This window comes from Cnephaeus nilssonii, assembly GCF_951640355.1.
Source record: "Cnephaeus nilssonii genome assembly, chromosome: 5".
NCBI lineage: Eukaryota > Metazoa > Chordata > Mammalia > Chiroptera > Vespertilionidae > Cnephaeus > Cnephaeus nilssonii.
This window is the reverse complement of record NC_137076.1, coordinates 38,598,512-38,611,290: the sequence shown is the minus strand read 5'-3', so window position 1 is coordinate 38,611,290 and position 12,779 is coordinate 38,598,512. Positions and strand designations below refer to the sequence as shown.

The 12,779-nt window shown below is 35.8% G+C and overlaps 1 protein-coding gene across 1 annotated transcript in view; it reads left to right on the top strand.

Moving 5' to 3' along the window:
* Positions 1-12,779, top strand: part of GALNTL6 (polypeptide N-acetylgalactosaminyltransferase like 6) — a gene marked incomplete at both ends in the record, with an annotated part of 964,759 nt that overhangs the window by 378,746 nt on the left and 573,234 nt on the right. Inside the window, one exon of the mRNA XM_079773123.1 lies at positions 7,766-7,904. Coding sequence (XP_079629249.1) covers positions 7,766-7,904 — 139 coding nt within the window. The remainder of the gene's footprint in view (positions 1-7,765; positions 7,905-12,779) is intronic.

Sequence of the window (12,779 nt, the reverse complement as noted above, 5' to 3'; positions counted from 1 at the left end):
AAGAAATCAAACCAAGAAAACAGGCATGATCCACTATTTTCTTTTTTGATGTCAAAAGTGAAACCCTTATTTTTTTTTTCTTTTTCTCCATTTAAGTTGGAGAGATTTTTAGTCTGCTTCAGGAGCACATAATTTCTAATCAGTCCCTAGTTTTTTACCTTGGCTATCAGCTCTGAGGTTAATGTCATTAGGGCAGAAGGCAGGGGAGAAAGAAAAGCTTCCACTTTTATGTGAGAGAATGCTGCTATAAAAGCCACATTTTTAACAAACAAACAAAAAAGAATTCCAGTAATTAAAAACAAATAAAATATTGCAAAATCAAAGCTTAATAAGGTGAAAAATGTAAATCTCTCAATTTTTAAAAATAATTTTGTAAACTTTATTATTCTATTTATGATAAACAACTGTTAGTTAATTGGCACTAGAAGGATTTTTTTCTTAACATGATTAAGTTATACACACACACACTCACTCACTTAGAAATATATATAAGTACACAGCTGACATTTGCAATTGTTAAACAGCAATCACACTAAAGTTTTTACCTGAGTAGTGCCTGTTTACACCAATGTTATTTATTATTAACTATAGAATAAAACAGTAAATTTGATATGCTGTATCCAAGAAGAAACGTGTAAGAGGAGAAAATAAATATTATTATTTGAAATATAATGTGTATCTTGAAAATACCTGATATGTACATATATATATACTGGTATATGTATATATAATATATAATTATAGAAATATATATATTGTTTTAGAAAAGAAAATGAGTTCAATAAGATGACTGGTTGACAAATAAGTATAAAAATCAATAACTGTAGTGTGTGCCATTTAGAAAATACAATAGAAGAAATGATACTACTTATGGTACAGTACAGAAAAACATATACATAGAAAAACTTAACAAAAACATATAGGACTGAAATAAAGAAAATTCTGTCAAACTCCATTAAAATCCAAAGGAAAGAACCTTGAAAAATTAAGATATTAAAAAATAACACTTCTTCAAAGGTGAACTAATAAGTCAATATAATTCCAAAATTAAATCCAAACTAACCATTTAATGAATAGTAAAATGAGTCTAAAGTTCACATAGAAAAATAAACATGTGATAGTAGTCTAAAAAAGAATATGGCAAGTGCTGGGGTGTAGGGGAGGCCAGGGGGAGGTCAGTGGGGGTGGGTGGGAAGGAGATATATGTACTACTATTTGTAATACCTTAAACAATAAAATAAAATTTAATTTAAAAAATAAAAAATAAAAAAATAGTAAGGTGAGTGAAAAAATGGCTCTGCAAAATATGTATTGCCACAGAGTTACAAAATAAGAATTGATAGAAAAGAGAAACAAATTCTTATGGAAGTTCCTAAATATGCACAGAAATAGTGCAACTTTTTTGTGTGTGGCAATTTAAGGCAGGAAAGGAAACGACAAATTATTCTTTAAATGCAGTTCCTACAACTACCTAACCATTTGTGAAAAAAATAAATGTGAGACTCTCCTTTTTTCTCACACAAAAACAAGTTCCCAGATGATTCAAAAATTGTAATGGATTAAATAAAAATAAAATGTTACTTAAATACTGATTTCATGAATTAATTTTAAAAATAATATTGGAATAGAAAGAACTTATAAATATAATATATAAATATGAAACAATGAAAGAAAAATAAAATCATCTGGATGGAAAAATATTAGACATATTTTGATCAACTCTAACATTATCTGTCTTTTAATTGGCACTTTACACTATTAACATTCAAAGTTTTATTGATAATGTTTAATATATACCATATTTTGTTACTGTTTTCTATTTGTTGCCCTTATTCCTTGAGGTATTTTTGTCTTTACTATTTTTCTGCCTTATTGTTTTAATTTGGCATCCTATATAGTAAAAGCCTAAAATGTAAATTGACTGAACGGCGGATGGACTGGCAGAATGACCGGTCACTATGACACGCACTGACCACCCGGGGGCAGACGCTCAATGCAGGAGCTGCCCCCAGCCTGCAGGTCCCAAGCCAGCCAAGGTGGGTGCCAGTGGGGCCCCCCGATCACCTGGCCAGTTGCCCCACAGAAGGAGGCAACCAGCGATGGCAGTGGGGGGCGGGGCCAGCGAGCTTGCGGTGCCAGGATGGCCAAGGCGGGTGCTAGTGGCGTCCTCCTGATTATCCCACCGGTCACCCCACAGATCGGCCCTGATCGCCGACCAGGCCTAGGGACCTAGGGACCCTACCTGTGCATGAGTTTCGTGCACTGGGCCTCTAGTCCCATATAATAACACCCTAATATGCAAATAGACCATACAGCGGCCTGTCACTATGATATGCACTGACCACCAGGGGGAAGATGCTCAATGCAGGAGCTGCCCCCTGGTGGTCAGTGCGCTCCCACAGGGGGAGCGCTGCTCAGCCAGAAGCCGAACTCATGGCTGGTGAGCACGGTGGTGGTGGCGGGAGCCTCTCCCACCTCTGCTGGAGCGAGGGGTCCCAAACTGCAAGAGGGCACAGGCCGGGCTGAAGGACAGCCCCTACCCCTCCAGTGCACGATATTTTGTGCACCAGGCCTCTAGTTTTATATGATTTTTCTCTCCTTTCTTAGCATATCAGTTATAGTTCTTTTTTTTTCTTCTTTTTTTTTACTTTTTTAAGTTGGTTGCCCTAGAATTTGCAATATACATTTTCAACGATTGTATTCTACAATGAGTAAGACATGGACTATTAGATTAAACATTTATGATACTTTATGTAACAAAGGTAGGAGTTAACAGACTAAAAATAAAAATAGACCATAAAGAATGTTTATATTATATTTAGTTTTGTGTTTTTGAAATCTTTTTATTTTTAGTCATTTTTGTTTATTTAATTAATCAAAATAATGATGAAATCTCTCTATTTTAAAATCAGGACATGGAGGAATAAAAGTAGATTCCCACAGACAATTTTCACATTATATTTGGTCAATTAAGAAAGGTTTTGTGGAGTATATAATTGTGGGAAAGGGTTTTGAATGATGCTGTGTGGGAAGATTAGAAAAACTGACATGTCTATTTAAAAGATGCTTCCAAAATGAAGTGTGTGTTAATAATAAAATATAGATTTGTCTGATAGAATGGGAAGGCAGGCTCAGAGCAGTCGTGTAGTCATGGAGTTCTGCATTTCTTTAACTATTATTTACATTTTCATTACTTATATAGACACCTGCAAGATTAGTTATTTAGTGTTTAGTTTATTTCTAGTATAAAACAGTCATACAGAGTGAACTTATATTTCAGTAATGGTGGACAGATTCAGTATTATGGTTTTAGGAAAACTAGTTTTCAGGTTTCATATGAACCTAGGAGATTCTTTTTTGCTCAGGCTCTCAATTCTAAAAGAGCAGTCTATATTCACCACCTCAGGAAAATAGCAAAATCACCTTTCATTACCTTTCATTGGTTAGAAAGGCAACCATGATTATGCATAAATTAAAAATCCTAATGATACTTTTAAGAAACAACTTGTATGAACACATGCCACATGCACATATGTACTTGTTAAATTTCAGGATAATACAAAAGTGAAAAATAGTAGTCTGGATGATTACATAGAACTGAAAAAGTTTTCTGTAGATTGAAAAAAGATGCCCCAAACCATACAATGCTATTTAACACATTAAAATATAAAATTCTACATTTAGGTTCAAAGAATCTTTTGAATAACATAGAAAAGTCATTGCATTTGGTTATTTACAAGTTCACCAAATGAACCAAGAGTGGAACAACCCATCTCCTAGGAAGATGCTAACCTAAGCTCAGACTGGGCTAACAGTGTTCGGACCTTAAAAGGAATTGTTCTTTGCACATGTTAAACCATAACTAGGTCATTCTGTCATTCGTTGTACACAAAGATTTTGAAGGACAAAATCAAAATACAGTGTCCAGTAAAGAACAACTAGAATGGCAATTCTTTTTTAAACTATAAGAAATAGCCTCGTCTGTGTGGCTGCTCAGTGGTTGAGTATCCACCTATGAACCAGGAGGTCACATGCCCAGGTTGCAGGCTGGATCTCCAGTGTGGGGCACACAGGAGGCAGCTGATCAATGATTCTCTCTCATCATTGATGTTCCTATCTCTCTCTCCCATTCTCTCTGAAATAAAAGTATATTAAAAAAAATACAAAATCTATACTATCTATAACTTAATATGCATCACTGATTTTTATCTAATACCTACCAACCCCAGACACACATCACTCCCAAACTTACAGCAAATAACAAAAACAGAAACCAGATTCACTCACAGTTAATAGGGAAAAATGTCTTTATCTAACACATGCAATATTGGCTTTTTAAGGGGAAACATTTGTTTAAAAAATAAAAATTAATTAGCAAAAATATTTGTGGGCTTTAATTATAGAAGGAAAAGAGACATCGTAATATATAATGCAGGAAAAAGTTTGTATCAGATTTTTCAGGGTATATTCCTTACTCATTCTTCCTAACAGAAAAAAAATCAGTCGGCTATGGGTTGCATGAACTTGCTGTTAGAAAACGAAAAGTTGGCGTTTGAATCCAGGCCAAGATATAATAGAATCAACTTAGATATTTACTCAGGATTTACAAAAGTTTATTTTAAGGTTAAGAAACTTGCATAACCAACTTTTTATCAAACTAACCCAACACCCCTTCCAAATAACACTATATTACTTCATAGGTAGTGTGAATACCTTAGAATCGTGGTCGGCAAACTGCGGCTCTCGAGCCACATGCAGCTCTTTGGCCCCTTGAGTGTGGCTCTTCCACAAAATACCACAGCCTGGGCGAGTCTATTTTGAAGAAGTGGCGTTAGAAGAAGTTTAAGTTTAAAAAATTTGGCTCTCAAAAGAAATTTCAGTCGTTGTACTGTTGATATTTGGCTCTGTTGACTAATGAGTTTGCCGACCACTGCCTTAGAATAACAAAGTAATCCCAGTTCCTTCCTCCCATGTCTCCTATCATTGTTGTCATTCATTTCACTTTATGTAAGCACACATAAGTGTGTGTCTATACTATATATGATATACACATAGCACACATAATCTATGTTGGCATTATGTTTTGAATAAACTCCCATAGCAATTAATAGTAGGAAAAATAAAGTGGTTTATGTTTCTATTTTATCTTCCCTTATTCCTTCTTCAGTGTTTTTCCTTCTTTATGTGGATCCAAGATTGTGACCTGTATCATTTTCCTTCTCTCTAAAGATTTCTGTTAACATTTCCTACAAAGCAGGTGTACCGGCAACAGCTCCCGTCAGAATGTGTTTGTCTGAGGAAGTCTTTCTTTCTTCTTTATTTTTTGAAGGATGATTTCACAGGGTACAGAGGTATATGTTGTTATTTTTCTCTCAACTATTTATTTCAGTCCATTCTCCTCTTGCTTGCATGGCTTCTGAGAAGAAGTCTAGTGTAATTCTTATCTTTGTTCTTCTGTAGGTTAGGTGTTTTTGGTTCTCTCCATCCCCACGCCCCGCCTTTGGGTTCTTTCAGGATATTTTTCTTTATCTTTGATTTTCTTTAATTTGAAAATGACATGCTCAGGCACAATTTTGTTGTTGCTTGGTGTTTATCCTGTTTGGTGTTCTCTAAACTTCATGGCTAAATGACTTGGTATCTGACATTAATTTGGGTAACTTTTCAGTCATTGTTGTTTCTAATGGTATTTCTTCTTGTTCCTTTCCCTCTGTCTTCTCCTTCTGCCATTCCCATTATGTATGTTATACCCTTTTAAATTGCAGTAATCGGATACTCTGTTCCAAACAGGTGTTGTTGTTGTTTTTTTTTGTGTGTGTGTTTTCTATTTGCTTTTGGTTTGAGGCTTCTAATAGTAACTGGTATATAACCTCCAGCTCAGAGCTTATTTCCACAGCTGTGTTCAGTCTACTAATAAGCTCATCAAAGGCGTTCTTTATTTCTGTTACAATGTTTTTATCACTGGCATTTCTTGTTTTGCTTCCTCATAGAATTTCCATCTCTCTGCTTACACTGCCCATCTGTTCTTGCATACTATTTACTTTCCCTTAGCATATGAATCGCGTTTTAAATTCCCATTCTTAAGTCCAACATCCCTGCCCTGGCTGGTCCTGATGCTTGCTCTGTCTCTTCAAATCGTGCTTTTTGCTGTTTGGTATGCCTTGCTTGTTGCTTTTTCTTGATCGCTGGACATGCTGCGCGGGGTAAAAAGAATTGCTGTAAATGGGCCCTTAGTAATGTGAGGATGAGGTGCGGGAGAGAGAGGGGGGCGGGAAGTGTTCTACAGTCTTAAGATCAGACTTTCATTGAGCATAGATAGCCTCAGGACTGTGAACTTCACAACACGCTCGCCCCTGTTTTCCTGCCTCTTTGGTTGAATAGGATGGCTCACGTGGGCTGCATTTTTCTCCTCTCCCAGCTCGGTTAGGAGCTGAGAATAGCCCCGCAGGTGAGGCTCTGGTTAAAGGATTAACTAGTTTCACCTGAGGACAGGTCTATTAAGACAAACACTGGGCTCTGACCTGTTTGCCAAAATGGCTCCTTTCTCCTTCCCTTACTGGATGTGCAAGAGGGTTTTTCTTCGATATTTGACCTCAGAACCAGGTTGAGCTTCTGGGGTAACTCTCCCCAAATTATTGGAGCCCCTATCACTTGGTACCTCCCCTTTGGAGTGTTTAATGCTCAGAAGTGGCGGCACTGAGCCTCCAGCGACTTATCAACCTGCAGCTCAGGTTTTTCTCCCCTGGCACTGCTTCCCAAGCCCTTTCCACGCCCGGGTCCCTGCTCTGGTAAGCCTCAACTTCCTGTGTTCTCCTGTCTGCCCCTCTATTTTTATTTATTTTTTTTGGGGGGGGGTTGGAGGACAGCAGTTTGCTCTCTGTTCTCTCCTCTCTTATGGATCCAAGAAGAGTTCATTTTTTCTGTCTGTTTGACATTTTACTTGTTGTTAGGATGATGCATGCAGAACTGGAAAGTAGAAGTGGTAAATTAGATTTCAATGAAATAAACTTAGAAAATGTTTAGGACATTTGTACTTAAAGCTTTAGTAAAACAGTAAATAGTTTTTTTCTTTCTAAAACATACAAATTGTTTTTAAAAACACTGAATAGTCATCTTGCAATGTAAAAAGTACAAATGATAAATGTATCTGAAGTTATTAATTTCATTAGTAATCAAGAAAGGCAATTTAGAGTATGAATAATATATATGTCACCAGTAAATTTCGAAATACCATCCAATGCTTCTGAGGATGTGTGAAAATTACCAAACTTATGCTAAAGATATTCTAGCAATTCTCTTTGTAGGAATTATCCTTCCTTCTCCAAAAAGACATAACTAGGAATATATAAACAAAGATGTTCATTTCAACATTGTTTATAATAGAAAAAAAATTAAAAATAAAAGTATATTTTCAGTGGAATGGTATAAATGGTGATGCAATGAAATGATGTTAATCATTGGAAGTAAAGGAAAAGATAGCTTTTTGTACAATTATGTCAGATAAAATCAAATTATACAGCTGTATGGATATTAGAATCAGAATGCAAATGTTAGGAAACATACACCGAAAATCTATCATGAACGTATTTCTTTTTCCTAAATAAAGTAGTAACATAAGATGGAATAATCAAATCTTACTGCTAGTGCCTTCCGTGGAATATGCTAACAGGTGACTAAAGAAATATACACTTTCAAAGCATATTATCTGTGTTAGGAAATGGAATGGTTTTTATGCAGATGATAACCCTGCTTTCTCGCCTCCTGCTAGGGAAGGGTGAGCACGGGAAACCTTACCCCCTCACTGAAGAGGACCACGATGACTCCGCTTACAGGGAAAATGGTTTCAATATTTTTGTCAGCAACAACATTGCTCTGGAGAGGTCCCTGCCCGATATTCGTCATGCTAAGTGAGTATCAGCCTGCCAGGGTGGGGGCTGGTTTCTTTTTGTTTAGCTCATTAGTTTTATTATGTTTAAGATGTCACTAACATTTTTGCCCTAATCATATTATAGAAACTTTTCTATTTCATAGTCTTAAATAGGTCTGCTTTAAATTGGAATGATCTTTAAAATCCTAAGAGTAGCGCCTCTAAAACTTAAGACACGTGTTTGTTATTGAGTCCACTGTATTATTTCCATTAAAAATGAGTTTTTAGATAATACCCATACCATTACATTTGATCACATAGATTACGAAGCAAACAAGTGTTTTTTCTGGTGGTTAGTGCTGTCAGAATGTGTGTGTATAGATACTTTCTATTAACTTCATTCTTACACCAGCCATAGTCAGTGCCATTACAGTTACATCTTCCATGAAGAATGCCTGAAATAAATGGGTCCATAATTCAAAAGTAATGGCAGTTGCTCAATTTTCTGTCACTTTATGAATTGCGTGTGGCTTGTCAATTGACAGTGAGTTCAGTTTTTACTGAATTAATAGCTAAATGTTATCGTGTAAAGGGAAACAAGAATAATATTACGTTTAGTTACCTGAAATCCCTCTTCTCTCTGTCCACAGCCACCTACTCCTAACATTGCTTAAAGTACATTGCTTTTTCCCCCTAGTCTGTTAAGGTTTTCTCGATAGCATATATAATGCCAAAAGTATGCCATAGAATGTGATCAGAATCTGCAGTTGTGGAATTATTCATATTTGAGAAATCTATTCAACTATAATATGTTTAATTCTCCCCCACCTCACTCTTCCTTTGGCACCACTGTTCTGACATAAAGAAAATTAGAGAAAGTAAGGGCAACTAATACAAGTAGGAGTAGGAATTTAAATTAAACCAGTAAAGTACAGTAAATAAAACTCTTAATTTTGTGCAAAAATAATTAACCTTTGCAAAAAAATAGGATTTGGGGCACTATTTTTAGTTGCCCTATTGTGCCTTTGTAAATTCATTTTAAAATATAAAAGAATTACTAGTTTCCCCCTCAGGTTTTATGAGAATGTGCATTTCCCAATATAGTTAAGCAGAGGATTAATGTGAAGAACAAATAAATTTTCCCCTAAACGGAATGCTTTATACATGGGTTTGGGCCTTCCAGCTAGCCAAATTATTCCCAGGCCACCCGAAATTATCTACAGTAATTCCCACTGACCTAGAACATGTCTAGTTATGAGAAATTGTAATACCTAATTGTACACCATCAAAGATGCATTAAATTGCATTGTTGGCATAATAAATATGCTCAGAGAATAATTTCCATCCACCTCCTCACCCACCCCCACACTTCCATCTTTTAATGTGTATTCAAGTGGAAAGAGTTGCAGATGGAGACAATGCGAAAATCACTGAAGTCAAAACACGGTTGATATTCCCATTCTCCTCAGAGACTGTATTTCTAGTACAACTGCCACCTTTTGGAGAAAGATGTTCTTAGGGAATAATGGAAAATAAAATTTTAAAATGGAAAGAAAAATACTTTAAAAATTGTATTAGAGTCACCGAGATTATGGTATCAGAGGACATTATTATAGATGTCAGGGAATAAAAATTAGGCTAAAATATGTTCTGTGACCATATTTTTACTTATTTATTGAGGCTGGGTATCTAGTAGGACACATAGTCACCTACTAGAATGATACCAACAAAGAAAAAAAAAAACTTAACTGAGAATGTTGGAGATAGATGACAACAAGGTGTTAAGTGTGAGAAACAAAAATGATGTTAACCTAGTTAGTCCATTTTTCTGACTCTCAGTGATGCAGGGAGATCTGAAGTTGCCTCTGATTTTGTCAGGATCCTACAAGCAGGAAACCAAGAGTCAAATTTGCAGGGATCCCACTGTTTAAAATCTTACACTTTTGACCTCATCTGTGCTTCTCAAAATGCAGGCACGCATAACTGTAAGAGTGTGCAGCTCTGTGTAAATGGTACTTGAAATTAAAAAGCAACTTGACACCTATTCCAGTATTATCAACTTAATAGGCTGCAGGTGAATGACCACAGCGTGTTTATATGGATTGACTCATGGAAGAGAATGCAAAATTTATGTGACTTGCAAGTGTTCTCTACCCATTTATAAATTCACATTTAGTAAAAAATAAAATAAATCAAAGTTCTAAAAAAGAATCAACCTTACTTTTTGCAACAGCATGGATGGACCTAGATGGTTTTATACTGAGTAAAGTCAGTCAGAGAAAGACAAAATACCATATGTTTTCACTTATATGTGGAATCTGAAGAACAAAACAAACAAACAAACAAAATAGAAACAGACTCACAGACACAGAGTGCATACTGACAGTTGACAGATGGGAGGAGGGTTTGGAGGGATGGGTGAAAAAGGGGAAGGACTTAGGAAGGACAAATAGTTATAGAACAGCCACGTGGATGTAAATTATAGCATAGGGAGTATAGTCAATAATCTTCCCTGTAAATCGTGTTTTTAGGTGTTTTGATTTGCTTAGTGCATATTCTAATGAACTGTGAAGAATTTTTAGAACATTACTGATTTCAGAAATTCCAAATCAGAAAGATACTTTTAGTCCTTTCTTCTTTACTAGCATTAAATGAACTTCTTTCTTTTGGCTTTATTATATAATTGAGTTAGTAATAGATCCAATAAAGTAGGAGCCACAGAAGAAGGAAAGTATGTTGTTGGCCTGTGTGCAATAATTTGATCATTCTTACTTACATCCTAATAATAAATTCCAAGCTTTTCATTTATGTTTTAAAATTGGTTATATTTTTCTCAGTATCTTTTTCACCTCCCAATTTTATAAATTATGTTTTCATTTTCCATACTATTTATGCTTTGGTATTGTCAAATTTTCCACTTCTTTTTCCATAGTATTGGTCCTACATTTTTTTGTTGACATTTTGCATATTTTAAAAGATATGTCTACATATTTTAAATGCTCCCTTCTTTAGTTACTGCCTAATTATGTCTATGTCCATAGTGCCTGGGCTCAACCTGAGATATGTCCTTAGAACATATTTTCTTTATATTTTATTTAATGTAGTGTTGATGAGAATTTTGCTATGAGAGTTTCTGCATGTCCAATGTCTAGTTAATAGTTATCTGACTCACCTGGCCTCATTTTACCAACTTCAGAATTTCCCCACCTGTATATTGATGGTGCATTTTTTTATTCAGTCAGCCATCTGGCATGCTACATCTTTGTATACTATAAAACATCTTATTTTCACCTCCAGCTCAAGATCAGAATTATAAATAGGAAACAGGAAGACATGAAGGATGGATGGCCTGCAAGCTGATAAGTTTATGCATAAATATATTGTTAGCAAGATAAGAGTATTTAAGTGTTACTCCCTAGATATGAATAAATTAATCAGTAGTAACCACACATACTCCCTAAAACATGGTATAAATAATATGTGTAAGATGAAATTACATCTATGAAAAGAGGAAATGCATGAGATTAGGACACAACAGAGCCATGTGTAAAGGAGAGTTGATGAAGGCTTTTCAGAAGATCTGGGTAAATACATCAGTAATATCAGGCTAACTTTATTGCTGTTATAAAGAACACATGTTTATACAGGTCCAGTTGATGCACATGTACATTAATTAAGATGCATTTATAAAGTGGCTTTGTAACTGGGATATTTTTAAATTAAAATAGCTATACTCTGGCCTGGCTGGTGTAGCTCAGTGGTTGAGCATGGACCTATGAACCAGGAGATCACAGTTGATTCCTGGTCAGGGCATATGCCAGATTGTGGGCTCAATCACCAGTGGGGACATGCAGGAGGCAGCAGATCAGTGATTCTCTCTCATCATTGGTTTTTCTATCTCCCTCTCCCTCTCTCTCTGAAATCAATAAAACATTAAATTTTTTTAAAAATAGTTTTACACTGAATTGTGACTTTTCCTTTTCTTTCTTTTTAAAATTAAATATATTTTAATTGATTTCAGAGAGGAAGAGAGAGGAAAAGAGAGATAGAAACATCAGTGATGACAGAGAACCATTGAGGGGCTGCCTCCTACATGCCCCACATTGGGGATTGAGCCCTGACCCCTAATCTCCTGGTTTATGGGTCGAAGCTCAACCACGGAACCACACCGGCTGGGCAAAAATGTGCATTTTCCCCTTCTATTCCGAAAACTACACAGAACTTTGGGAAACGCTAGCTTCCTTTCATATTTTTATACTGATTTACTTGTGAAGTTGATGAAGTATCTTCTATCACCAAGTTTACAAGTGAATTTTGAAGGAAATTAAGCAAAAGTGACTGTCATGTACTCCTATCAGGTTTGAATACTATCACAGAGGGACACAGAGGGAAATGGGAAACATTTCCTTTGAATCAAATGCTCTTCCAGCCTAGGGTATGTCTAAATATGACCAAACAAACGAGCAACCCCCTCCCCCCACCACACACACACACAGAATGCAGACTGGTGCAGCCACTGTGGAAAACACTATGGCGTTTTCTCAAAAAATTAAAAATGGAACTTCCATTTGACCCAGTGATCCCACTTCTAGGAATATATCTCAAGAAACACCAATCAGAAAGGATATATGCACCCCTATGTTCATAGCAGCACAATTTACAATAGCTAAGATTTGGAAACAGCCTAAGTGCCCATCAGCAGATGAGTGGATTAGAAAACTGTGGTACATCTACACAATGGAATACTACACTGCGGTAAAAAAAGAAGGAATTCTTACCATTTGCAACAGCATGGATGGAAATTGAGAGCATTATGCTAAGCGAAATAAGCCAGTCAGAGAAAGATAAATATCACATGATCTTATTTATTTGTGGAATATAATGAACAACAAAAACTGAGGAACCAAAGTAGAGC